Genomic DNA, 27,427 nt, shown 5'->3' on the forward strand with positions numbered 1-27,427 from the left:
GGAGCGGCCAGAACTCTGGGACCAACGTTATGTCCATTATGCCAACCGGGCAAGAAAGGAGGCGTCATGGAGGTGCATATGTCGCCAGATGTTCCACGATTTTGGTGATCGGCCACGTGAGGAGCAGCAGCAACTGAGTAAGTACAACCCAAAAGCTGTTTAAAATTACCTCACTTCAAAAAATGCATTTAGAATCAGCCCCCCCCTTCCTGTGCTTGGACTTTTTGCCTCATGAGATGGGTAGATTTTGATGTGACCCATGGTTTTACACTGCCATAATTTGGCCCAGCCCACACGCTCCTCATCCTCCTAGCCAACCAAGTTATTAAGTGTAGTTACTTGATACATGAACTATTGTGCCCCTGTGTATCTGACCTGGATGCCCCAATTATACAGTTGTGGCCAAAAGTATTGACACCCCTGCAATTTTGTCAGATAATACTCGGTTTCTTCCTGAAAATGATTGCAAACACAAATTCTTTGGCATTATTATCTTCATTTAATTTGTCTTAAATGAAAAAACACAAAAAGAATTGTCCTTAAGCCAAATTGGATATAATTCCACACCAAACATAAAAAGAGGGTGGACAAAAGTATTGGCACTGTTCAAAAAATCATGTGATGCTTCTCTAATTTGTGTAATTAACAGCGCCGGTAACTTACCTGTGGCACCTAACAGGTGATGGCAATAACTAAATCACACTTGCAGCCAGTTGACATGCATTAAAGTTGACTCAACCTCTGTCCTGTGTCCTTGTGTGTACCACATTGAGCATGGAGAAAAGAAAGAAGACCAAAGAACTGTCTGAGGACTTGAGAAACCAAATTGTGAGGAAGCATGAGCAATCTCAAGGCTACAAGTCCATCTCCAAAGACAAGAATGTTCCTGTGTCTACTGTGCGCAGTGTCATCAAGAAGTTTAAAGCCCATGGCACTGTGGCTAACCTCCCTAGATGTGGACAGAAAAGAAAAATTGACAAGAGATTTCAACACATGATTGTGCGGATGTTGGATAAAGAACCTCGACTAATATCCAAACAAGTTCAAGCTGCCCTGCAGTCCGAGGGTACAACAGTGTCAACCCGTACTATCTGTCGGCGTCTGAATGAAAAGGGACTGTATTGTAGGAGACCCAGGAAGACCCCCACTTCTTACCCCGAGACATAAAAAAGCCAGGCTGGAGTTTGCCAACACTTACCTGAAAAAGCCTAAAACGTTTTGGAAGAATGTTCTCTGGTCAGATGAGTCAAAAGTAGAGCTTTTTGGGCAAAGGCATCAACATAGAGTTTACAGGAGAAAAAAAGAGGCATTCAAAGAAAAAAACACGGTCCCTACAGTCAAACATGGCGGAGGTTCCCTGATGTTTTGGGGTTGCTTTGCTGCCTCTGGCACTGGACTGCTTGACCGTGTGCATGGCGTTATGAAGTCTGAAGACTACCAACAAATTTTGCAGCATAATGTAGGGCCCAGTGTGAGAAAGCTGGGTCTCTCTCAAAGGACATGGGTCTTCCAGCAGGACAATGACCCAAAACACACTTCAAAAAGCAATAGAAAATGGTTTGAGAGAAAGCACTGGAGACTTTTAAGGTGGCCAGCAATGAGTCCAGACCTGAATCCCATAGAACACCTGTGGAGAGATCTAAAAATGGCAGTTTGGAGAAGGCACCCTTCAAATATCAGGGACCTGGAGCAGTTTGCCAAAGAAGAATGGTCTAAAATTCCAGCAGAGCATTGTAAGAAACTCATTGATGGTTACCGGAAGCGGTTGGTCGCAGTTATTTTGGCTAAAGGTTGTGCAACCAAGTATTAGGCTGAGGGTGCCAATACTTTTGTCTGGCCCATTTTTGGAGTTTTGTGTGAAATGATCAATGTTTTGCTTTTTGTTTCATTCTCTTTTGTGTTTTTTCATTTAAGACAAATTAAATGAAGATAATAATACCAACGAATTTGTGTTTGCAATCATTTTCAGGAAGAAACTGAGTATTATCTGACAGAATTGCAGGGGTGTCAATACTTTTGGCCACAACTGTGTATGCCACCCTGGGTAGAAAGCACACCCCAGAAGGCCACATGCCTAGGCGACTGGCATCATGTTCCCACATGCTTTATGCATCCATTAGCCCTCTGTGTCTGTACTGTTACACACTTAACATTATGGCTGGTCCATACAATCAGGGCAACTGTTACCACCCACCTTTCGTGTCTACCTCTTTCCTCATAGACTGTAAGCTTGCGAGCAGGGCCCTCATTCCTCTTGGTATCTGTTATGATCTATGTGATTATTGTTATGCTGTAATATCTATTGTCTGTACAAATCCCCTCTGAAATGTAAAGTGCTGCGGAATATGTCGGCGCTATAGAAATAAAATTTATTATTATTATTATTATTACTGGTAGCAAATTTGACCTATCAGATATGTGAAATTGAGAATATTTCCTGTCACATTGCAGTGGAAAATGTGATTAGACGCTGGCGCAGCATCCCGACCAATACAGGCGGGAACGTCAGCAGCGGTCCAGGAGTGGTGATGCGGGTCACATAAAGAGGAAATACATCTATTATGACCGCCTCTCCTTCCTCACTCCTATTCTGGATCTGAGACCGTAAGTAGATACCTCACACCACATTACACAGATACTTTACAGGGCCAAAAAAAATGCTTTATTTTTGGCTCTGTTCTATTTCATAACAGAATTCAGTCCAACCTTACGGAGAGAGGAACTGGCTCAGATACCGAGCCCATCATAGATCCTTGGTCTGTAGGGAATTAGGTGGCTGGCCCATCTTCTCCCCCTCCAACAAGCATGGGTGAAGATTCCTCTCAGGAAAACCCAGTGCCTGCGCCACAAACCCCACCACCAGGACCACATCCACAAGCAGGACCGTCTGCTGCTGCACCATCAGCCATACAGGAGGAGCAGGGCAACATGAGCAGCAGCCCAACTGGCCAGATCCGGGGCTCCCCACAGCCTGCTGTACCATCCCGGCGAGGAAGAAGAAGGCGCCATATCCCTGCCCAAGATACCCGTACCAATGTGGACACAGAGGTACTGAACTATCTGACTAGAGTCAATAATGATGATGGCGAGGAGGCATACTCACGCAGCATGGCCCTTTATCTTCGTGCCCTTTCCCGTGAGGTGAGGCTCCATATTCGAGGATGTTTTCAGATCATGCTTGATGCAAGCACACACCACAATACCCCATATGAGTTATTTGAATATCTGGAGAGGTGGCAGCTTTCACCCAGAAATCTAATGCGCCTTAGACACCCCACACACATGCTTGCTCAAGCAGGCTCTGAGGATCCTCAAATACGTGGGCCTACACCTCACCCCCTTCCTCCCCCTACCCAACCTTTCCAACAGCAGCCACATATGTCTGGCTCTAGCCAACCTCACCAATATGGCCACTTGTTCCCACCCAGTGTTGGAGGCTGGTCCCAACCTAGTTGGGGATGACATGGCTATATTGGTGAGTTTGAGACACGGGCCTACCAGACCCAACAAGAGGCCCCTCTCCAGTATCACTCTGGTCAGTACCAAGCACAATCCCAGGAGGCAGTACACTACCCACATCATGGGCAACAGTATGCCCCCACACAAGGCGATGGCCAAGTTGGGCAAAGTAGCCAGCAGCAAACATAGGCTGGTCTTCCGCCTTCTCCTCCCCGACGTACCAAAATTTATAATATTGCCATTTTGTTATTGCCTAATGGTATTTTGTTTGTTTTATATGTCCGAAAATGTTAATTGTACCCAATTTTCACATCTGCACAAAGGCCAATTTGGCCCATTGCCACATTTCTCATATGGCAATAATATGTTTTGCTTAAAAAAAAAGCCAAAAGTAAACATTTGTCTACTACATTTTACGTCTCTGTCTCAATTTAAAAAACGGTGTCAGCATACTAACATACGCTTACCAATGCAATTAAACAGTCATAGAATCATAAGGAGTTTAAATATATATATTTAGACAGACATAAACCAAAAAATTATAACATAGACACAGCATGCTCTTGCCAAGAAGTTTCCCCCTCAGGTGACATAAAGTAATTTGTGAAAATATCACGCACTTTGAACCCAGTGAATGGTCTACGTTGAGGGTTGATAGGTGGTCTCGCCCTACGCACATTGTCCCACCCACGCACAACACCAGCAGAGGAGGAACAATCATGTATCCTGGTGAAGTTATGAAGAACCACAAAGGCTTTAACTACTTCATTAACATTTTGTTCACTCAGCTGAATGGCAGACTGGAGTACACGCCATTTGGCACAAAGAATGCCAAAGGAACACTCCACCAGTCGCCGAGCACGTGATGGTCCAGGTTGCGCTGGGGATATGGCCTCATGACATTGCGCATTAATTGAAACGCCTCATCTGCCACAAGGACATGAGGGACTGATTCTTGAGTGGAGCCTGGTAGCTGGCATGGTGATGGTAGATCCAACTGGTTGGTGCGTAGCTACCGACCCATAATGGAAGTACTGAAGACTCTAGAGTCTCCCATCCTTCCATAGGCCCCAATGTCAACAATTATAAACTTGTATTGAGGGTCAGCCAGAGCCAACAATACAACAGAAAAGTATTGTTTATAATTGAAGAATTGGGAGCCAGAGTTCGGCGGCTTACGCACCCGGATATGTTTGCCATCAAGGGCCACAATACAATTAGGAAACTGGCATTCCTCCTCAAAGTCCCTTGATGTCCTCAACCAGTCTTCCATCCTGGGCTGGGGCATGACGAGTTGATGTAGTCTTGACCATATTTCACTACATGTCGACCTGACTATGCCAGAAATGGTAGATCTTCCAATGAGAAACTCATGGTGGAGGGCGGCATAAGACAGGCCAGTGGACAGGAAGCAGAAGAACAACAGAAATGTAACATTTTAGAATGCACAAATTAAATAAAAACCAGGTAGATACATACCAAACTTGTTAATAATTCAGATCTACTAACACACATATATTTGGTCTCACAATGACTAAGTGATATTCAGTACATGTTACACATAACATTCTGGTCTGTAAGTTTAAATATATCTGGAATAGGATGAGGGCATTAAACTTAGTCCAAGAAGCAAAAAATACATACTTTGGGCAATACATCATGAACATAGAGAATGTGGTTGTGTAGTACATACCGTAATGTGAGTAGAAGTCGCTCCTCTGCAGATATAGCTTTGCGTATCCTTGTGTCCTGAAAGGTTATCCCAGGGCGCACTGTCTCCAAGAGTAGATCAAATGTTGCAAGGCTCATGCGACAGTATTGGTAGAATTTTTCCGGATGCTCCCGCAGAGAAGAATAGAGGCGGTGAAAATGACCTCTTGTGAGTCGTTGCCTCAAAAGTGGATGGACCCACATGCGTCTCCTCCTCCGCGGATCCACTATCACTGGGTATGGTTGACCCAAGCGGCGTGACAAAAGCCATTTGAAGAGAACCTGCTCATTTGTGTTGAAACTCAGACTGTCTGCCATTTTGTACATACAACAGCAACACACCTAGTCAAGGCAAGGTCACAAATGGATAGAATGGAGGCAGCCACCTGTTCCTGAGCCAATAAATAGGGTGCAGGCTAATGATTTAAATAGTTAGCAGGCCTCAAAACCGTTAAATGTCCATTTTGCAAACCTGCGAGAAAATCTCGCCTTACGGATGCCATACAGATTACATACGGATGCGGACATGCGCAAAATACGCGACCACACGTTGCTTACGGATGACATATGGAGCACTATTTAGGGGTCATTCATCCGTATTACGCATGTAAAATACGGACCGTATTTTGCGTCGGTTAGTGTGACCCCGGCCTTATGACCTGTGTCTGTGAGTGTGTGCTGTGAGTGGATGCGTTAGTTTCTCCTGGTGAGGCAGGTTATCCTCTACACAGGGCACAGTCTAGCAATGCGCTGTGGCACACACCTGCTAGCACGTGCTGTACATAGAGCACAGTTTATCCACATGCTCTGACACATTTCTTCTTTACCTCTATGTGGAGTAACAGGGTATGTTCTTTATGGTCTGTGCACACTGTGTGACGTTTAACGCAGTGTGCTTAGCCTTAGGTGCTCTGCAGCATTGTACCGCTCTGAGGAGTAACAGAGTGCAGTCCCTTTGCGTCCCATTCACATTGTGTGCAGCTAACCCAGTGTGCTCTTTGTGAATGCTTGCAGTGCAGCGTCATGTCAGGATCCTGACAGCGCCGGCGTACAGCCTCCGCTGAGCAGTGACTCACCCACACTGTAGGGGGCCCAGGGACAGGTACGGCCGGAAAGTACAGATGCACAGGATCTGTGGACGCTGAAGTTTAGCAAGCAGTCACAGGACCTACGGTCCTGTGACTGCAAGGTGGCGGGGCTTAGCGTCCTGCTTTCAGAGATAGCAGGACACTATACAGAAAACTCAGAGTCAGGCAAAACGGAGGTCATACACAGTACGGGCAAGTGAGGTACAGGAGAGATATACAGATGTGAGGTCAGACAAAGCCAAAGGTCATACACAGTACGGGCAAGCGCGGTACAGGAGGGATTTTCAGGAGGGAGGTCAGACAAAGCCAAGGGTCATACACAGCACAAGCAAAGCAGGTACAGAGTCAGCAAACCAGAGACGTAAACCGTAACAGAGCAGGGTCAGAATACCAGGCAGACGGACAATGATTGGCGTGACGCACGGACAGAGCAGGGTCAGGTACACTCAGATAGGAGTATAAGCAACAGGAGACGGCTCTCCCCTGAAGCTATTAAAACCCTCCCCAGATCCACAGAGAGGCTCTCAGAGTTAACTCCTACACCACCTACCCAAAACTCAAAACACACCATGACAGTACCCCTCCTTCAACGGGGGGCCTCCAGACCCCCAGGTCTCTCATGATACCGAGCATGGTAAGCTCTAACCAGACCATCAGCGTGCACTAACCTGGCTGGTACCCACGATCGGTCCTCCGGACCGTACCCCTTCCAATGTACAAGATATTGCAAGGAACCGCTTACTCACCGAGACTGTACAATGTTTTGCACTTCGAACGCCATATGACCATCTACCAACACTGGAGTTGGTATGGAACCAGGTTCCTCTACCACCGAGCCCACTGGTTTGAGTAGAGACCTATGGAACACATTATGAACTTTCAAGGATGCAGGGAGAAGTAAACGATATGCCACTGGGTTGATTACCTCGGTTATTACATAAGGGCCAATGAATTTAGGTCCCAGCTTGGCGGAAGGTAATTTTAAGGTTATGTTTCACGTAGAAAGCCATACCTTATCCCCACACTATAGTGTCAGACCCGGATCCCTCTTATTGTCAGCAAAACGTTTATATTTCTCTTTTGCTCTGGAAATGTTCGTCCGAACCTTAGCCCATAAATCACTTATTCTGCTGACGGAGTCTTCTGCCCCTGGACAGCTAGAATCCAGCAGTGAGAACTCACCAAAGTGAGGGTTCAATCCATAATTAATAAAAAATGGTGACCTACCCGTGGATTGGTTTATTCGACTGTTAAAGGCGAACTCCGCCAATGGTAAGGCCTCGCACCAGTCATCCTTTAACGTGGAAGTTAAACACCGGAGGATCTGTTCCAGTGACTGATTGGTGCGTTCCGTCTGTCCATTGCTCTCTGGGTGGTAAGCTGATTAGAAAGACAGAGATATCCCCAACTTTCTACACAAAGCCTGACAAAACTTAGCCACAAATTGTGTCCCCCTGTCCGAGACAATGTTAGTAGGTACCCCATGAAGGCGAACAATTTGAGAAAGGAAGTGTCGAGATAGAACTTCTGCAGACGGTAATTTAGTCATGGGTACAAAATGTGCCATCTTAGAGAATCTATCCACAATTACCCAAATTACCATATTACCCCGAGAAGGAGGGAGGTTAGTGATGAAGTCCATAGACAAATGAGTCCAAGGCCTTCTTGGAATTTGTAAAGGCACCAATTCCCCGGCCGGCCGTCAATGAGAGCTCTTAGAACGTGCGCAAACCCCGCATGCAGTGACATGTTTCTTAATCTCCCCGACATACATGGCCACCAGAAGACTCTTTTTATCACGTCACCTGTGGTATCAATACCTGGATGAGCGCCCAGTTTAGAGTCATGAAACTCTCGTAGGAGATTAGAACGCAAGTGTTGCGGGACAAACAATTTTTTAGCGGGTTTGGACCTTGGAGTTAAAGATTGAGCCTCCATAATCTCCCGCTCCAGTTCTGATGACAGTGCAGCTAAAACTACCCCAGGTTGAAGAATGGATGATGGAGGATCAGGGGCAGACAATGGTTCAAAACTGCTTGATAATGCGTCTTCTTTCACATTTTTAGATCCTGGATGGAATGTAATCGAGAATTGAAATCGGGAAAAAAAAGTGACCAACGGGCCTGTCTGGGGGTCAATCTCTTAGCAGTTTTGATATATTCCAGATTTTTGTGATCAGTGATGACCTTAATTGGATGTTCTGCCCCTTCCAAAAAATGTCTCCATTCTTCAAATGCCAGCTTAATTGCCAGAAGCTCTCTATTCCCAACATCGTAGTTTCTCTCTGCCGGAGAAAACTTTTTGGAAAAATAAGCACAACGTCTAAGGTTAGTCAGGGTAGCTGGCCCTTGAGACAACACAGCCCCTACCCCTACCTCAGAGGCGTCAACCTCCACCACAAATGGCAAGGACGGATCTGGTTGCACAAGTATTGGAGCAGACATAAAACAATTTTTTAAAACCAGAAAGGACTGTTTCGCTGAGGGGGACCAATTTTGATATCAGCCCCTTTGCATGATGAGATCGGTGAGAGGTTTCACAATCTGTGAGAAGCCCTTGATAAATCTACGGTAATAGTTTGCGAATCTCAAGAAGCGCTGGAGTCCTTTCAGGTCCTGAGGTTGGACCCACTCCACAATGGCTTGCACTTTCTTGGGATCCATCCGAAACCCCTGTGGCGAGATTATGATTCCCATGAACGTTAGCTCCTGGACGAAAAAAGTACATTTTTCAGGTTTAACAAATAATTGGTTTTCCTTGAGTCTTTGAAGTACCGTTTTGATATTCAACAAATGAGACTCTTTGTCAGTCGAGTAAATCAGAATATCGTCAAAGTAAATGACAACGAAGCAGCCGATGAGATCCGCAAACACCACATTAATGAAAGTTTGAAAGACCGCTGGAGCATTAGTGAGGCCAAACGGCATCCCTAAATTTTCAAACAATCCCTCTGATGTGAGAAAGGCAGTTTTCCATTCGCCTCCTTCTTTAATTCTTATCAAATTATAAGCCCCTCTAAGATCCAATTTGGAAAACCATTTTGCCCCTGAAAGTTGGTTACACAAATCTGTAATCAGGGGTAAGGGTTGCGCATTCCTGACAGTAATCTTGTTTAGCTCTCTTAAGTCAAGGCAGGTGCACAGGCCACCATCTTTCTTTTTAACAAAGAAAAACCCTGCTGCTATCGGAGAAACTGAGGGTCTTATATGCCCTTTTCGGAGACTTTCTGTTATGTATTCCTTCATTGCCAGATGCTCTGGTCCTGACAAATTAAATAAATGGGCTTTGGGCAATTTGGCCCCAGGGATTAGGTCTATAGTGCTGTCAAATGACCTATGTGGGGGTTATGCCTCGGCCTTGCTTTCGGAGAACACGTCCTCGAAGTCCTTGAGGTACTCCGGAATACCCTACAGACAAACCGAAGACTCACAGGCAGGTTTTGCAGGTGTAATACAGAACACAGGTTTATAGGCACAGTCAATACATTTAGGACCCCACTTAACAATTTCTCTTTTCTCCCAATCAATAACTGGGTTGTGCCATTGAAGCCACGGCATGCCCAATACCAGCCCTTCGTGCAGGTTGTCCATTTCAAAACATTTCATCTCCTCAACATGGGAGGAACCAACATGCAAAACAAAACTGTTAGTAACATAATGAATCCCCGAACGGGTGAGAGGGGAAGAGTCAATGGCAACGATTTTCAGAGGGGTCTCCAACCTGACTGTCCCTATCTTGACCCTGGAGACGGTACTGGAACTGACCAGGTTAAGTGATGAACCGCAGTCCACCAAGGCTGTGGAAATAAAATGACAGTTGTCTACTACCAGTTCAACATTAAGTAGAAATTTAGGGCATGAGTAAAAAAGTACCTGGGGGTCTGGGCAGCCTCCTCGATCACTACCCAGACCTAGTAGTTTCCCGTTGGCTTGGAGGACATTGGACATACTGGACAATCTCTCCTCCAATGTCCTGGTTCCCCACAGTAGAAGCAAAGTTGTTTCTCACGGCGGCGCTTCATCTCTTTCTCTCTGACCGAGGTGGCACCAATTTCCATAGGCACAGGACTGGCCTCCACCTCTTTACTACTGGAAAACAAGGATGACTCGGAGTGCATAACCCCTCTAGCTCTGAGCCGGCGATCCATCTGCACGGCCTGGGTCATGGCATCCTCCAGACTGTCAGGAGGTGGATGCAGAGCCAGGGCGTCCTGAAGGCGTTCCGACAGGCCCCTACGGAATAGTCCACGGAGAGCAGCATAATCCCAGGACACTTCCGCTGACCACCGTCGGAATTCAGAGCAGAACCACTCTGCTGAGTGCTGACCCTGACATGTGCTCATCACCATGTCCTCTGCCAAGCGAACCCTGTCTGGTTCATCATAAATGTGGCCCAAGGCCTCAAACAATGCATCCACAGTCATACGTTTTGGAGCTGTGGGGGCTAGAGAGAACACCCAGGCTTGGGGGGCACTCCGAAGTAGGGAAATAATCACCCCCACCCTCTGAAATTCTCCCCCAGACGAACGGGGTATCAGGGAAAATAACAATTTGCATCCCTCTCTAAAAGCCCTGTACTCCCTTTTGTCCCCAGAAAAAGAGTCCGGCAGTTTAACCGGAGATTCCGGGGAAGTAAGTGACACGTCCCTGATCTCAGGACCGAGAGCTCCCTGTACAGTATTAACCAGCTGCTGCTGGGTTTGGGCCATAGAGCGCTGCTCCACATTAAGTTTCTGAAACATCTGTGATAGTTGTTTAACCTGGTCAGATAATGTTTGCATGGGGTCCATGATGCAAACTGTAATTCCCACACTCACACACCTTACTCTCAGGGGCAGGGGGAATGAACTGTTATAGGTCGCTTATAATGTCACGATCCTGACAGCGCCGGCATACAGCCTCCGCTGAGCAGGGACTCACCCGCACTGTAGGGGGCCCGGGGACAGGTACAGCCGGAAATTACCGATGCACAGGACCTGTGGACGCTGAAGTTTAGCAAACAGTCACAGGACCTACGGTCATGTGACTGCAAGGGGGCGGGGCTTAGCGTCCTGCTTTCAGAGATGGCAGGACACTATACAGAAAACTCAGAGTCAGGCAAAACGGAGGTCATACACAGTATGGGCAAGCGAGGTACAGGAGGGATATACAGATGGGAGGTCAGACAAAGCCAAGGGTCATACACAGCACAGGCAAAGCAGGTACAGAGTCAGCAAACCAGTGACGTAAACCGTAACAGAGCAGGGTCAGAATACCAGGCAGATGGAAAATGATTGGCATGACGCACGGACAGAGCAGGGTCGGGCACACTCAGATAGGAGTATAAGCGACAGGTGACGGCTCTCCCCTGAAGCTATAAAAACCCTCCCCAGATCCACAGAGAGGCTCTCAGAGTTAACTCCTACACCACCTACCCAAAACTAAAAACACAACATGACACGTCGCCTTTGCTCATATTAGCTGTAGTTACAGTAATGCCACAGCCTTCTTGGCTTTGGGCAGCATTACTATGATTGGCTGGCCACCCAGCGTCATACACGAGTCATAGGCTATAGCCTAGGAGTCATAGCCTGTCTCTATATACGCCCTGCCGCCGCCATTTTCTGAACATTGCATGCAGAACATAGCTAGTGTAGGGAGAGTGTGAGCAGCTGCTAGGGAGAGTTGTGTTTGTTTGTGCAAATCATCCAGAAATCCTCTGTAAAACCCCAAAGCTCTTTTCAGAGCTGAAAGTATAAGGTCAGGGACTGAGTAGTGACAGTTTTCCCAGCTATTTTTGTGGTCACGTTTATCCCTGCAGGGCAGTTTTTTTGTGATGCTGCGGTGCTGTGTTCACAGCGAATAGGACGCACGGTACTGCACAACAGACACACAGCCAGCTGTCTTGTGTGGTGACTGGGGTGCGTAATCTCGCCGTAAACCTCAGGGAAATTTTTAGTGGCAGCACCGCTGTTTTGTGTGGTTACTGGGGTGCGTAATCTCACCTTAAACTTCATGGCAACATTTTAGTGGCAGCATCGCTGTCTTGTGTGGTTACTGGAGTGCGTAATCTCACCTAAAACCTCAGGGCAATTTTTTTATTGGCAGCATCGCTGTCTTGTGTGGACACCGGGGTGCATAATGTCACCTTAATCCGGAGGGCAATTTTTCATTGGCAGCACAGATTTCTTGTGTGGTGACTGGGGTGCATAATCTCGCCTTAATCCTCAGGGCAATTTTTTTGTTGGCAGCACCGCTGTCTTGTGTGGTTACTGGGGTGCATAATCTCACCTTATCCGAAGGGCAATTTTTTTATTGGCAGCACCGATGTCTTGTGTGGTTACTGGGGTGCGTAATCTCGCCTTAAACGTCAGGGCAATTTTTTAGTGACAGCATCGCTGTCTTGTGTGGTTACTGGGGTGCGTAATCTCGCCTTAAACCTCAGAGCAATTTTTATTAGCAGCATCGTTGTCTTGTGTGGTTACTGGGGTGCGTAATCTCACCTTAAACCTCAGGGCAATATTTTTGTGCTGCTGTGGTGCTGTTTAACACAAAGCAGTACTAGGCTGTACTGCTACCATCCACAAAGCACTAACTGCTACTTGTTCCCCAATATCTGCATCTGAACATCAGCAACTATGGCAGAAAAATCCAATATTCCTAAAAAGGCTGTTATGAAGGGATAAGGACATGGACGTGGACAAGGGGTTGTCATTGGTGCCCAACAAGGCACAGAGTCTGGGAGACCGAACAAGGTTGATGGATCTAGGTTCCTGGCGAAATTTCCCAGTTTGGAACGTAAATGGGTCTGGAAGCCAGAAGAAAAAGAACAGATACTGTCTTGGATGGCTAATAATGCCTCAACAAAATTTTCTAGCATCAGTGGCACAAAATCTTCCAAGACAAAACAGTCTCCTGTCCATGCAGAGAATGCTGGGTCATCCTATTCTCAACCTGTTTCTAGTTCATCACCCAGTCAAGAGTCACAGGAAACATTTGACGCCAACCTTGGCCACTCCGAGGATCTGTTTGGTCCATTTCCTTTCATTGCCTCTGGCCTGTCACCAACACGACATTGAAGAGGAACATGGTGAGGTATTTTCTGTTGATGATGGCCAAATATTTGAAACCCCACGGGCAGAAGAAAGCTACTTTCATCCACGTGATATACCGGGTGAAGAAGTGGAGGCAGATGGTGATGATACACAGTTCCCATCTGGCCAGTCACCAATATCAACACGGAAGGAGGATGACATGGACGACGAGGTGGTCGATGATCAGACCACCGATCTGACCTCGACCGCTTCACGCATAGCCAGCACAGCAGCACAGAGGAAGAAGGTGGATGCGCAGCACCAACAAAGGCACCAAGGCTACTGGTTTGAGTAGAGGGCAAAGTGTGTCAACTGTTGACAAGAGCAATCCCTCTGTGCCCCATGTCAAGGCAAGGGTGCGTTCAGCCACTGTCTGGAAATTTTTTTCCGATAGTCTTTCTGAACCAAATGATGTCATCCATAGCATCTGCTATACGAAGCTGAGCAGAGGCCAGGGAAAAGGCAACCAAAGCACCACCAGTATGCGGAAACACATGCCAGCCAAGCACCCTAGTCGGTGGGCTGAACAACAGGGTACCAAATCAGTGTCTGCGACTGCGGGTCAAACCACTGCCATGTCACCTGTGATACGTTCTTCCCAATCTGCTGGGCAGGAAGCAGGTGATCATCATACCTCTTGCTCACAAGTTGCAGTTCCACAGACATAGGACACAACAAGCTCATCCACTTGTTTGTCCCAGGAAAGTGTCCAATTGTCCGTGCCCCAGATGTATGAAAGGAGGTGTAAATACCAAGCTACGCACCCACAAGCACAAATACTGAACGCGCACATTGCCAAGTTGCTAGCCATGGAGATGTTGTCATTTAGGCTTGTGGGGACACAGTCTTTCCATGGTCTTTTGGCTGTGGCTGCCCCACGATACTCTGTTCCCAGCCGTCACTATTTTTCCCGCTGTGCTGTCCCCGCATTAAACTAGCACATCTTAAACAATCTAAAGCGTGCTCTCACCAAGCCATAACTGGGAAGGTCCATCTTACAACAGACATGTGGACAAGCACTTGTGGCCAGGGATGATACATCTGTCATGGCACACTGGCTCAACCTGGTGAAGGGTGTGACGAAGTCTCAAACTGGATTATCACATATCCTACCCATGCCATTGTTTCCACCTCATCATATACGTCCTGTCCCCCCTCTTCCTCCTCCGCCTCATCATCCTATGTTGAATTACCCTCCACATCATTATTATTATTATTTATATGGCACCATTGATTCCATGGTGCTGTACATGAGAAGGGGTTACATACAAATTACAGATATCACTCACAGTAAACAAACTAACAATCACAGACTGATACAGAGGGGAGAGAGGACCCTGCTCCCGGGGGCTTACATGCTACAGGATGGTGGGGAAGGACACAGTAGGTTGGTGGGTTGCAGCAGTTCCGGTGTTGGTTGAGGTGATATCACCGGTAGTGGTGAGTGGTAGTGGTCTCCCCTCTTCCTCCTCCTCCTCCGCCTCGTCATCCTATGCTGAATTACCCTCCACATCATTCCTAAGTTGGGAGCTGTGCAGCAGTGCATCAGCAAAGGGGCAACATGCTCTGCTGAAGCTGACCTGCTTAGGTGAAACACCACTCACTGCGGCAGAGTTGTGGCAAGGACTAAAACAACAGACCAATCAGTGGCTCTCCCCACTGCAACTCCAACCTGGTCTGGTTGTCTGTGACAATGGGCGTAACCAGGTGGCGGCTTTAAAGCTCGGGAAGCTGGTACACGTGCCATGCATGGCTCACGTGCTGAACCTAGTGGTGCAGAAATTTATAAAAACATTCCCTGACTTGCCGTACCAACTTGAGAAGGTGCCCGTATTTGCGCCCATTTCCGCCATTCCTCAACCACTGTTGCCGGTCTTGCAGTGCTTCAAAAGCAATTTAATTTGCCAAACCACCGACTCATTTGCGACCTGCCAACACGGTGGAACTCAACATATCATATGTTGGCAAGGATAGGTGAGCAGCAGAGGGCACTTTCTGAATACCAGCTTAAACATGCCCGTCACACTGAGACTCAGCCAAGACACATAACAACTGTCGAGTGGGTGTGGATCGCTGATATTTATGAGGTGTTTGATAACTTTGAGTACTGCACCAAGCTTGTGAGCGGTGATCAGGCTATTATCAGCATAACCATCCCTATGCTATGTCTGCTGAAAAATCGCTGCAGAATCAAAAACTGGAATCTTTGCATGCCCAGCAGCTGGGTATGGAGCAAGATTTCAGAATGAATGATCCTACCCAGCCCAACCAATATCATCAGGTAACATTGGGGGATGAAGAGGATGATGAAAATGAGGAGGGAGAGGACTTCTTTTTCAGTGGTACCGAGGGGACACCTCATGCTACAGTGGGGAATCCCAACCCCAGCTGAATAGTGTGAAGCAATGTCAGAATGCCATTGCTATGCTCATGTCCCATTTTATGTTGTGTTATTTTACTGCTCCAGTGTTTAGTAGCCTGGAAAAGATACAAAAAAAGTTCTCATTGTTCAGGCAGCTTCAGTAGGAAGTCATGGGCTCTCAATACAAAGTAATAGACTCTGGTGGTGGAGCCGCTGTCATAATGATGCATAGCTCCCAACCGTCCCAATTCTCGTGGGATAGTCCCGTTTTTGACACACCCCTGCGTCCTGCCCGGGACGCTATTTTTCCCACATTGCACTGAGCCGCCATGCCCCCCCATGCACCGACACCATTTTTGCCCTCCCAGATAGACCCACCGCAGCTTGCAATGATGAGGCTGGTCTGTGTGATGTTTGCGCACAGGACCTGTGAGAGGGGATGAGTCTGGGTCTCATGATTAGGGGCCTCCGTGTCTGCACTCTGCAGGACTCTGCTGTGCTGGTTGTCATGGCGCTGGATGAGGTAAAGTTTCTGTGTGGGGTCAGGAGGGGTTTACTTTATAGTGTGGATGTAGCAGAGCCGCGTGTGTACGAGGTGTACGGAGCAGAGCCGCGTGTGTAAGAGGTGCACGAAGCAGAGCCGTGTGTGTACGAGGTGTACTGAGCAGAGCCACACGTGTACATGATGTACGGAGCAGAGCCGTGTGTGTACGAGGTGTATGGAGCAGAGACGTGTGTGTACGAGGTGTACAGAGAGGAGCCTTGTGTGTATGAGGTGTATGGAGCAGAGCCGCGTGTGTACGAGGTGTACGGAGACGAGCTGCGCGTGTACAAGGTGTACAGAACGCAGCCATGTGTGTACGAGGTGTACAGAGCGGAGCCGCGCGTGTACGTGGTGTATCGAGCCGCGTGTGTACGAGATGTATGGAGCCACGTGTGTATGAGGTGTACAGAGCGAAGCCATGTGTGTATGGAGCGGAGCCATGTGTGTACGAGGTGTACGGAGCGGAGCCACATGTGTACGAGGTGTATGGAGCCATGTGTGTATGAAGTGTACAGAGCAAAGCCACGTGTGTGCGGGGCATACTGAGAGGAGCCGCGTCTGTACGGGGCGTACGGAGTGGAGTCGCATGTGTACAGAGCGGTGCCATGCGTGTACGAGGTGTACGGAGAGGAGCCACGAGTATAAGAGGTGTACGAAGCGGAGCCATGCTTGTACGAGGTGTATGGAGCGGAGCCGCGCGTGTACGAGGTTTACAGAGCGGATCCAAGCGTGTACGAGGTGTACAGGGTGGAGTCGCACGTGTACGAGGTGTACGGAGCCACGTGTTTATGAGGTGTATGAAGTTGAGCCTTGCGTGTACGAGATGTACGGAGCGGAGTCACGTGTGTATGGGGTATGCAGAGTGGAGCCGTGCATGTACGGAGTGGAACCATATGTGTACAGGATATACGGAGTGGAGCCAGGTGTGTACAAGGCATAAAAAGCTGGCTTTTCCCATGGACACAGGAGTACACAGCGGAGCCCGAGGAGCACTTTGAAACTCGCACTTGATGATCCACCAGAAGTGATGTGCTGTAAGCTGACTGGAAATGAGGTAATTTCATGAGGAGACTGTGATGGAACCAGGAATGCTTCATATCCATCACCATGTCCTCCAAACAGCGCGGACAGCAGGATCGCCTTGGAATCGGGGATGCCAGCCATGTGAGCAGATCATGATATGTCCTGCACTGGGAGGCTCAGGTGGGCATTACAATGGGAGCCGGGCTGCTATAGTATATTTATAGAATCTTTCTTTCTTTCTTGCTTTCTTTCTTGCTTTCTTTCTTTCTTGTTTTCTTTCTCTCTCTCTCTGTTTCTTTCTCTGTTCTTTCTTTCTGTTTCTTTCTCATTCTCTGTTCTGTCTTTCCCTCTCTTTTTCTTTCTCTCTCTGTTCTTTCTTTCTCTCTCTAATCTTTCTTTCTTCTTTCTCTCTCTATCTGTTCTTTCTTTCTCTCTCTGTTCTTTCTTTCACCTCTTTTTTTTCTTTCTTTCTTTTTCTTTCCGCTCTTTCTTTCTCTCTGTTCTTTCTTTCTTTCTTTACTTCTTTCTTTCTCTCTCTCTGTTCTTTCTTTCTTTCCCCTCTTTCTTTTTCTCTCTCTGTTCTTTCTTTCCCTTCTTTCTTTCTTTATTTTCTCTTTCTTTCTTTCTTTCTTTCTTTCTTTCTTTCTCTTTCTCTCTCTGTTCTTTCTTTCCCCTCTTTCTTTCTCTCTGTTGCTCTGTTCTTTCTTTCAACTTTCTTTTTCTTTCTTTCTCTCTCTGTTATTTCTTTCTCTCTTTCTTATTCTCTTTCTCTCTCTCTATTCTTTCTTTCTTTCCCCTTTTTTCTTTCTTTCCCCTATTTCTGTCTTTCGCTCTCTGTTCTTTTCTGTCCCCTCTTTCTTGCTCTCTCCCTGTTCTTTCTTTCTCATTCTCTCTGTTCTTTCTTCTATCTGTTCTCTCTCTGTTCTTTCTTTCCCCTCTTTCTATCTTTCTTTCCCCTCTTTCTTTCTCTCTCTCTGTTCTTTTTCCTGTCCCCTCTTTCTTTCTCTCTCTGTTCTTTCTTTCCTTCTGTTTCTTTCTTTTTCTCTGCTCTTTCTTTTCCCTCTTTCTTTCTCTGTTATTTCTTTCCCTTTCTTTCTTTCTTTCTTTCTTTCTTTCTATCTTTCTTTCTTTCTGTCTCTCTATTCTTTCTTTTTCTCTCTAATCCTTTTTTTCATTCTCTCTCTCCGTTCTTTCTTTCCCCTCTTTGCTCTCTTTTTTTCTTTCTATTTCTTTCCCCTTTTTCTTTCCATTTATTTCCCCTCTTTCTTCTTTCTCTCTGTTCTCTTTCTTTCTTTACATCATTCTGTCTCTCTTCTTTCTTTCTTTCTTTTCCCTCTTTCTTTCTCTCTCTGTTCTTTCTTTCTTTCCTTTTCCTCTTTCTTTCTTTCGCTCTCCCTCTGTTCTTTTTTCTGTCCCCTCTTTTTTTCCTTTCTTTCATTATCTGTTCTTTCTTTCCCCTTTCTTTCTCTTTCTCTCTGTTCTTTCTTTCCTCTCTTTCTTTCTCTCTCTGTTCTTCCTTTCTCTTTTTGTCTCTGTTCTTTCTTTCACTCTCTGTTCTTTCTTTTTATCTGTTCGCTCTCTTCTTTCTTTCTTTCCCCTCTTTCTCTCTCTCTGTTCTTTCTTTCTTCTCTTTCTTTCTCCCTCTCTGTTCTTCCTTTCTCTTTTTTCTCTCAGAGTTGGAAGCATTGGATCTTTTCCATATTTTAAACCTGAACCCTTGTGGCCTTTCCTTTACTGCTAATACGTCTAGTATGTCTATCCAATTCTTGGATTTGGTTGTGCACGTGGATGCTGTAGGCCGTTACTTTACATCCACGCACTTCAAGAATGTGGATGTTAATAGTTATTTTAGTTTTAACAGTGGCCACCTCCCAAAATGGATTCTCAATATTCCATATGGGCAATATTGGAGGATCAGGAAGAAATGCATTAAGGACACCGATTTTCAGACTGAAGCAAAGGTTTTGAAACAACGCTTCCAAAATAAAGTCTACCCAAAGAAACTGGTCCAGGATGCATTTCTAAAAGCTAAATCATTCTCTCAGAAAGATTGTATAGATGAGATTAAAAGCAGGAAAACGAATGATCCTTCCGCTTCTGATTTTGACAAATGGTGCTTTGTCACCACCTTCAATCAATCACATATGAAGGTAGAGAAACTCCTGATGAGATATTGGTTTATTTTGAAGGGTGACGCTAAACTCTCTGGTCATATTCCTTTCTGGCCTAGAACAGTCTATAGAAGAAGTCGTACTCTCCGTAATCTTGTTGCACCAAGTAACACAACCTTGAATCCTTCTCTTGGGTTTGGGGCAACATCAGCCAGGAACCCTGGATGTTTTGAATGTAGATTTGCGAAGTGCCTGGGCTGTGCATCCATTATGGTGTTAAGGAATTTAGATCTAACACCACGGGCAATAGTTACAAAATTAACTATTTTCTTAATTGCCAATCAATTTTTGTAAAGTACTTACTGGGATGTGGTTGCAGTCTCCAACATGTAGGCCACACCATACAGACCATGCGCGCGTGGCTAAATAAGCACCGCCAGAACATTAGGAATGGCTTTCCATTGCACATTTTGTCCAAACATTTCCTTACTACGAATCAGAAGGATCCAAAATCATTAAAGTTAATAATTATTGACTGTATACCATATACCGTACTTGATCGCTACAGTTGTTTAATTAATCTGAAAAGTTTTTGCATATTCAAGCTAGGCACATTGGCCCCTGAGGAACTGAATTTGACGATTGAGAAAGTGACGCAATAATTTTACTTCTTTTTACTCCCTTTAGCCATATATAATTTTGAATGCAATATATATGTTCTTAAACTTTACTTTTTAATCTTGTTTTATGCATTTTTACTATGTATTTTTATCTCTTCTTCCTGAGTAACTATATTTTGTCATGTGACATGCTAATCATGTGGTTGTTGATTGCTGGGATCATTTTGATTGGTTGTCTGTTATATTTATACCCCTTCCTGTCTTGTAATAATAAACTACCACCTGAAGAAGACGGGATTACCGTCGAAACGCGTTGTGGGCTAAAGGAGACACTATTGTTTGTCCTTGTGTTACTAGCGCTACGCTGACCGTTCATTTTCATTGTCCTAGGAAATCAGATTAGGCATTTTCCTACAAATGGAGAGGCAGTGGGAATGATGTTGGGACGCAGTGAGATTCCGCAGGTACTGAAAGAAGGGAGAATTGTAGAGTTTTTGTACACAAAAGAAAAAAAAAGTAATGGGAAAGTGAGGAAATGAGTGTCTGTTACATGTTACAGAACCACTCAGCACCCAGAATATGTTGTGCAGTTATATGTATGTATAATAGGTAGAGGGAACACGATATTCTCCTTTTGTCCGCCCTCCCCCCACCTTTGTAATTCCCACAGTAAACATCGGCAGGCTCCGGCCACCTGCAGCTTTCGTAATGCATGTCTGGCCTGCCGCTTTTCTATTGGCCTGCCCTCTGTATCTGTGTGATATATTCTGTGTCCTGTGAGTAAAGAGTTGTCAGACTGGAAATACATGGAGAAGCAGTGATCTTTTATATGCGCCCATGTAACCAAGGAATTCCATCCAGCGTCATTCATTCAGACTCCAGCCAACGCAGAGCGGACCTCCGAAAACACGGGGTGGTACTGAAAGAGGTACCCCAGCTTGGTAGACCCCGTTACAGTGTCCAATACACACAAGGTGAACAATTTCATCCACTGTAATTATAGCGATAATTAACTTTATTATTATTATGGCTAAAGAAATCTGAACTTTTTAATTAGACTGCAAAGGATTTGAAGGTTTTATAGAATCATAGAATCGCAGAATGGTAGAGTTGGAAGAGACCTCCTGGGCCATCTGGTCCAACCCCCTGATTAATGCAGGATTCGCTAAATCATCCCAGACAAATGTCTGTCCAGCCTCTGCTTGAAGACTTCAATTGAAGGAGAACTCACCACCTCTCGTGGCAGCCTGTTACACTCATTGATCACCCTCACTGTCAAAAATTGTTTTCTAGTATCTACTCTGTGTCTTCTCCCATTCAGTTTCATCCCATTGCTTCTCGTGATTTCATGCACAAATGAGAAAAAGGATGATCCCTCTAGAGTGTGACATCCCTCTGAATTGTCCAGTGATGGAGATTATGTTGGCACTATGTGTATAAAAAGATTATTATTATTACTAGAAAAAAAATCTGCACTAAAGAAGAGTAGAAAAATGTTAAAAATAGAAAAAGAAATTCAGAAAAATTCCGTTTATTGAAAAGTGATATTCTATAAATGAGATCATAATAATAATACGCTACAATTCAGTCATCTTACATTTTATGAAATTTTAATATATGAATTTTACTACGACAACTCTCATTTCATCAGCACGATAAATCGATAGAAGGCTACCTTCATGTCTTTACTTCTAAAGCTATATATGATTGGATTGATACAGGGAATGACCACAGTATATAGCAGAGACAGGACTTTGCTTGCAGTTAATGTTTGTCCTCGTGTAGGAACAAGATAGGTGCACAGAAGAGTCCCGTAATACATGGACACCACCGTCAAGTGGGAGCTGCAGGTGGAAAAGGCCTTCTGTCTACCAGTGACTGATGGAATTCTTAAGATGGTGAAAAGGATATATGAATAGGACACAATGACTAAAAGAAACTGAAAAAAAGCCATAGGGATGACCAATAAGGTGACTTCTATCTGTACAATGAAGGTGTCCGAGCAGGAAAGTTCCAGCAGAGGAGAAAGATCACAGAAGTAGTGGTCGATGACATTGGGTCCGCAAAACTCTAAACCACAGATGGCTATGACGTGATTTAATATCACAGAAAAGCTCAAAAACCAAGAAAATCCTATAAATTTCATACAAAATAAATAGTCCATTATATTGTTGTAACGCAATGGGTTACAGATGGCCAGATATCGGTCATAGGACATGCCGGAAAGTAGAAGAGAATCCAGCGCCAGTGAGGCGCTAAAGAAATAAAACTGAGTTAGGCAACCCACGAAACTGATGTTGGCATCATCTTCCATGACTACGTAAAGCGTATTGGGTATTATACTGGTGGCCATCAATGAGTCAGATATGGAGAGATGGGTGAGGAAGAAGTACATCGGAGACTGGAGGCTCCGGCTGCAAGTTACTAGGAGAATTATGGCCACGTTCCCACTAATTGTCACATAATAAATCAGCAGTAACAAGACGAAGAGTAAAACATTGAGCTGAGGAAGAGTGTGGAATCCCAGAAGATGGATCTCAGAGATCATGGTCAAATTCCTCACCGGGGTCATTAGTGGATAAAAGAAAAGTTCAAGATTTTATTAAGCAAATACAAAGTCAGCAGCTCCAGAAGCTAAAAAAGAACCTTTAAGAATTTGATTTATTCTTCGCATTTTAACTAAGTTTAGCATTTTACTAAATTCTTTCAGCCCAGTAGGGAGAAGAGGCAAAAACAAGTAACTTCATTTTCTGTAAATGATAAAAACTTTAGGTTTCATTCAAAAATGTAATTTAATTATATATATATTAATCATCCACAACATTAAAACACATTAGGTAAATAACACTTATCATTTATTGACAATGCCAGGAGAGGGATGTTTTAGGTAGAAGTTATTTTATGGCCTCTTTCACACATCCGCGTCTCTGGTAGGTGTGGTGACAGTTTTCTCTCGTACCGGAGACACGTACACACGTAAACCCATTCAAATGAATGAGTGTGTGCACATGTCAGTGCGTTTCCACGGACCGTGTGTCCGTGGGCAAAACACGCTGACATATCCGTTTTTTGCCGCCATCACAGATGGCAATACGCCCCGCCACGTGCACAACAAGAACACACATTGATGTCCTAAGTGTGACACGGATAGCCACCGGGGAAGAAGCGCTACAGTAAGTGCTGTTCCGAATGCGGCAGGTGCTGAAGTCGGTTCTAATCATTCTTCCCTGCTCTACCGGCGATCAGAGAAGAATGATGAGCGCTATATTAAAGTCTGAATGACAGCAGGTGGGGGCTTTTGGGACTGTTACCCCCATCATTCGACACCTGCTGTATTCCAAAGCCCCCACCTGCTGTTGTCCGGACTTTATTATAACGCTCATCATTCTCCTCTGCTCGCTGGCAGAGCAGGGGAGAATGATTAGAGCCGACTTCAGCACATGCCTCCGGAGAGCAGCGCTTACTGTAGTGCTTCTTCCCCGGCGGCTGCCCATGTGGTACTGATGTGGCACACGGCTGCCACACGTAGTACACACATGGACACGGAAATCTCCGATACTGGTTTTTCTGGTACTGGAAATATATGGATGTGTGAATGAGGCCTTAGTTACTATGTTGTTTCTTTTATCCAAGTATGTCAGAACATCTCCATAGCGCATTGTCTTGTGGGGTGATCCTAGCATAATAAAGGTCTTGTGGGATGTAACCAAACTAAATAACTTAGAGCCTATAATAAAAGTATCATTGAGTGCCAGAAAAATATGTATTAATATATAAAGCTCAATGTGGATGTGAGTGTATGTATGTATGTGTGTATGTCCGGGATTGTCATCCGCACGGTCGCAGCTACAGCCACAAAATTTGGCACAGTCACACGTCTGGACCCCGAGAGCGTCATAGGCTATGTTGTGAGGCAAAATTTTAACCCCGCGCATTCCAATTCACGAAACAATTTTGCCCCTCTCTACATATTGGGGAAAAACCAATCACTTTTATGGAACCCGTTATCAAAGAACAGAAAACCACTAAATGGCATATTATACAAAATATTTATTTTTATTTTACAACATTAAAAATACAAAAAATTACAATGAAAAGTACTGGAAAAATTCAATGAGGGATTGAACAACCATAGGAATCCACCGAAAAACAATTACCAGCTAAGGTAATATATTTTATCTCATGTCAAACTGAATCTAGTGCCGAGTAGAAACCAGTGTGCCTAAGATCCTGAATATAAATAAATTACTGCTAAAGTGCACAATAATAATCAGGATAAATTGCAACTCAATCAACCACTAAACCGGACAACAGCATGACTGATGTGAACAAACACAAATGAGATAATAATCAAGGCCATAATTAACATACCAAAAGGTCAGGTAGGTGGAATTCCCCTGACGTCCCTCTGCCACGACGCGCGTTTCGCACTGCTTCTTCAGGAAGCGCCATTTAGTGGTTTTCTGTTCTTTGATAACGGGTTCCACAAAAGTGATTGATCTATATGTATAGTATATTTTTTCCTTGGTATATATGAAGGATTTGATTCCTGGGCAATTTTCTTGTGATTTATATTGGGGAAAAAGTGTATGTATTGGCATCTGCACCGTCGTAGCTACAGCCACAAAATTTTGCAAAGTCACACATCTGGACCCCGAGAGCATCATAGGCTATGTTGTGAGGCGAAATTTTAACCCCGCGCGTTCCAATTCACCAAACAATTTTGCCCCTATCTACATAATGGGGAAAAAGTGAAAGGAAAAGTGTTGGAGGCAAATTGACAGCTGCCAGATGTGAACAAGGGGGACTGAAAGAATGAGAGTGGTGGCACCAAAGAGTATATACCGTACAGTTGCTAAGTTGGGGCCCTGACATGGGATACTCACCACACACGGGGATATGAACACACACACAAAATGCGCCAAACACTACAACGTGCTTCACCACATAGACCACCCTCAGCACACATTTCACCACACATACACCAACCTCGCCACATAAAAGTCCAAACACAAAAGTCGCCACTCAAAACTCGCCACGCTGTCCCAGAGCTGTTTAAAAGATGAAAAATGAGCTGTGATTGGTCGCTTTCAGCAACAGTTTTCTTTGTAGACAGTTGTGGTAACTGAGGCCTATTATTCTTATCATTTCTATGGTGTTATCGTCCTTCTGTAAAGCTGTAAATAACAATTTATTACCGTGCCAACACAGACCACCCTCTGACACAGACTGCAGGGGGAACCCATTATCACACAGGATAGGATTAGATACAAGGCTCAGCAGTCAGTATCACACAGGATAGGATTAGATGCACAGCTCAGCAGTCAGTATCACACAGGATAGGATTAGATACACGGCTCAGCAGTCAGTATCACACAGGATAGGATTAGTTACACGGCTCAGCAGACAGTATCACACAGGATAGGATTAGATACGCAGCTCAGCACACAGTATCACACAGGAGAGGATTAGATACACAGCTCAGCAGTCAGTATCACACAGGATAGGATTAGATACAAGGCTCAGCAGTCAGTATCACACAGGATAGGATTAGATGTACAGCTCAGCAGTCAGTATCACACAGGATAGAATTAGATACACGGCTCAGCACACAGTATCACACAGGATAGGATTAGATACGCAGCTCAGCACACAGTATCACACAGAAAAGGATTAGATACACTGCTCAGCAGTCAGTATCACACAGGATAGGATTAGATGCACGGTTTTTATGTGCAATATAATCATTATGATTTGTTATAACTAACCACAGTTGGTTACTATGCTCAGGCACCGCCGTGCTCTGCAGCTAGTACATATGTATACACACATATATATATATATATATATATATATATATATATATACTGCTCAAAAAAATAAAGGGAACACTTAGGCAACAGAATATAACTCCAAGTAAATCAAACTTCTGTGGAATCAAACTGTCCACTTAGGAACCAACACTGATTGACAATAAATTTTACATGCTGTTGTGCAAATGGAATAGACATCAGATGGAAATTATTGGCAATTATCAAGACACCCTCAATAAAGGAATGGTTCTGCAGGTGAGGACCACAGACCACATCTCAGTACCAATGCTTTCTGGCTGATGTTTTGATCACTTTTGAATGTTGGTTGTGCTTTCACACTCATAGTAGCATGAGACGCACTATATAACCCACACAAGTGGCTCACGTAGTGCAGCTCATCCAGGAAGGCACATCAATGCGAGCTGTGGCAAGAAGGTTTGCTGTGTCTGTCAGCGTATTGTCCAGAGGCTGGTGGCAGTACACCAGGAGACAGGCCAGTACACCAGGAGACGTGGAGAGGGATGTAGAAGGGCAACAACCCAGCAGCAGGACTGCTACCTCTGCCTTTCTGCAAGGAGGAACAGGAGGAGCACTGCCAGAGCCCTGCAAAATGACCTCCAGCCGGCCACAAATGTGCATGTGTCTGCACAAACGGTTAGAATCTGACACCATGAGGATGGTCTGAGGGCCCGACGCCCACAGATGGGGGTTGTGCTCACAGCCCAACACCGTGCAGGACGTTTGGCATTTGCCACAGAACGCCAGGATTGGCAAATTCACCACTGGTGCCCTGTGCTCTTCACAGATGAAAACAGGTTCACAGTGAGCACATGTGACAGACGTGACAGAGTCTGGAGACACCGTGGAGAGCGATCTGCTGCCTGCAACATCCTTCAGCATGACCGGTTTGGCAGTGGGTCAGTGATGGTGTGGGGTTGCATTTCTTTAGAGGGCCACACAGCCCTCCATGTGGTCACCAGAGGTAGCCTGACTGCCATTAGGTACCGAGATGAGATCCTCCGACCCCTTGTGAGACCATATGCTGGTGTGGTTGGCCCTGGGTTCCTCCTAATGCAAGACAATGCCAGACCTCATGTGGCTGGAGTGTGTCAGCAGCCCTTACAAGATGAAGGCATTGAAGCTATGGGCTGGCCTGCCCATTCCCCATACCTGAATCCGATTGAGCACATGAGGGACATCATGTCTCGCTCCATCCACCAATGTCACATTGCACCATATTCTGTCCAGTAGTTGGCAGATGCTTTAGTCCAGGTCTGGGAGAAGATCCCTCAGAAGACCATCCGCCGTCTCATCAGGAGCATGCCCAGGTGTGGTAGGGAGGTCATACAGGCACAGGGAGGTAATACAGGCATGTGGAGGCCACACACACTACTGAGCATCATTTTGACTTGTTTTAAGGACATTACATTTCACTTTAATTTTGTGTGTGACTCCAAATCCAGACCTCCAATGGTTAATAAATTTGATTTCCATTGATGATTTTTGTGTGATTTTGTTTTCAGCACATTCAACTTTGTACAGAACAAAGTATTCAATGACAATATTTCATTGATTCAGATCTAGGATGTGTTATTTGAGCGTTCCCTTTATTGTTTTGAGCAGTG

At 45.3% G+C, this 27,427-nt stretch overlaps 1 protein-coding gene across 1 annotated transcript; it reads right to left on the bottom strand.

Moving 5' to 3' along the window:
* Nucleotides 1-12,826: 12,826 nt before the first annotated feature.
* On the bottom strand, nucleotides 12,827-22,561 carry LOC141049968 (olfactory receptor 5G9-like). The gene is made up of 2 exons (XM_073546810.1): nucleotides 21,665-22,561; nucleotides 12,827-12,871 (listed from the first exon to the last, which is right to left on the bottom strand). Exons 1-2 carry the CDS (start codon nucleotides 22,559-22,561, stop codon nucleotides 12,827-12,829), a joined length of 942 nt encoding a protein of 313 aa, XP_073402911.1.
* Nucleotides 22,562-27,427: the final 4,866 nt, after the last annotated feature.

The sequence above is a fragment of the Dendrobates tinctorius genome, unplaced genomic scaffold (genome assembly GCF_039654945.1).
Source record: "Dendrobates tinctorius isolate UK_male_01 unplaced genomic scaffold, ASM3965494v1 ptg000151l, whole genome shotgun sequence".
NCBI lineage: Eukaryota > Metazoa > Chordata > Amphibia > Anura > Dendrobatidae > Dendrobates > Dendrobates tinctorius.

Bases quoted from the DNA above. Each gene is read 5' to 3' on its own strand.
- LOC141049968 (XM_073546810.1), bottom strand. From the start codon at position 22,561: ATGACCCCGGTGAGGAATTTGACCATGATCTCTGAGATCCATCTTCTG. The intron at 12,872-21,664 runs GTAGCCTTCTAT...TTTCTGCCATAG, and splicing joins TTAGAAGTAAAGACATGAAG to TTGCTGATGTTCAGATGCAG.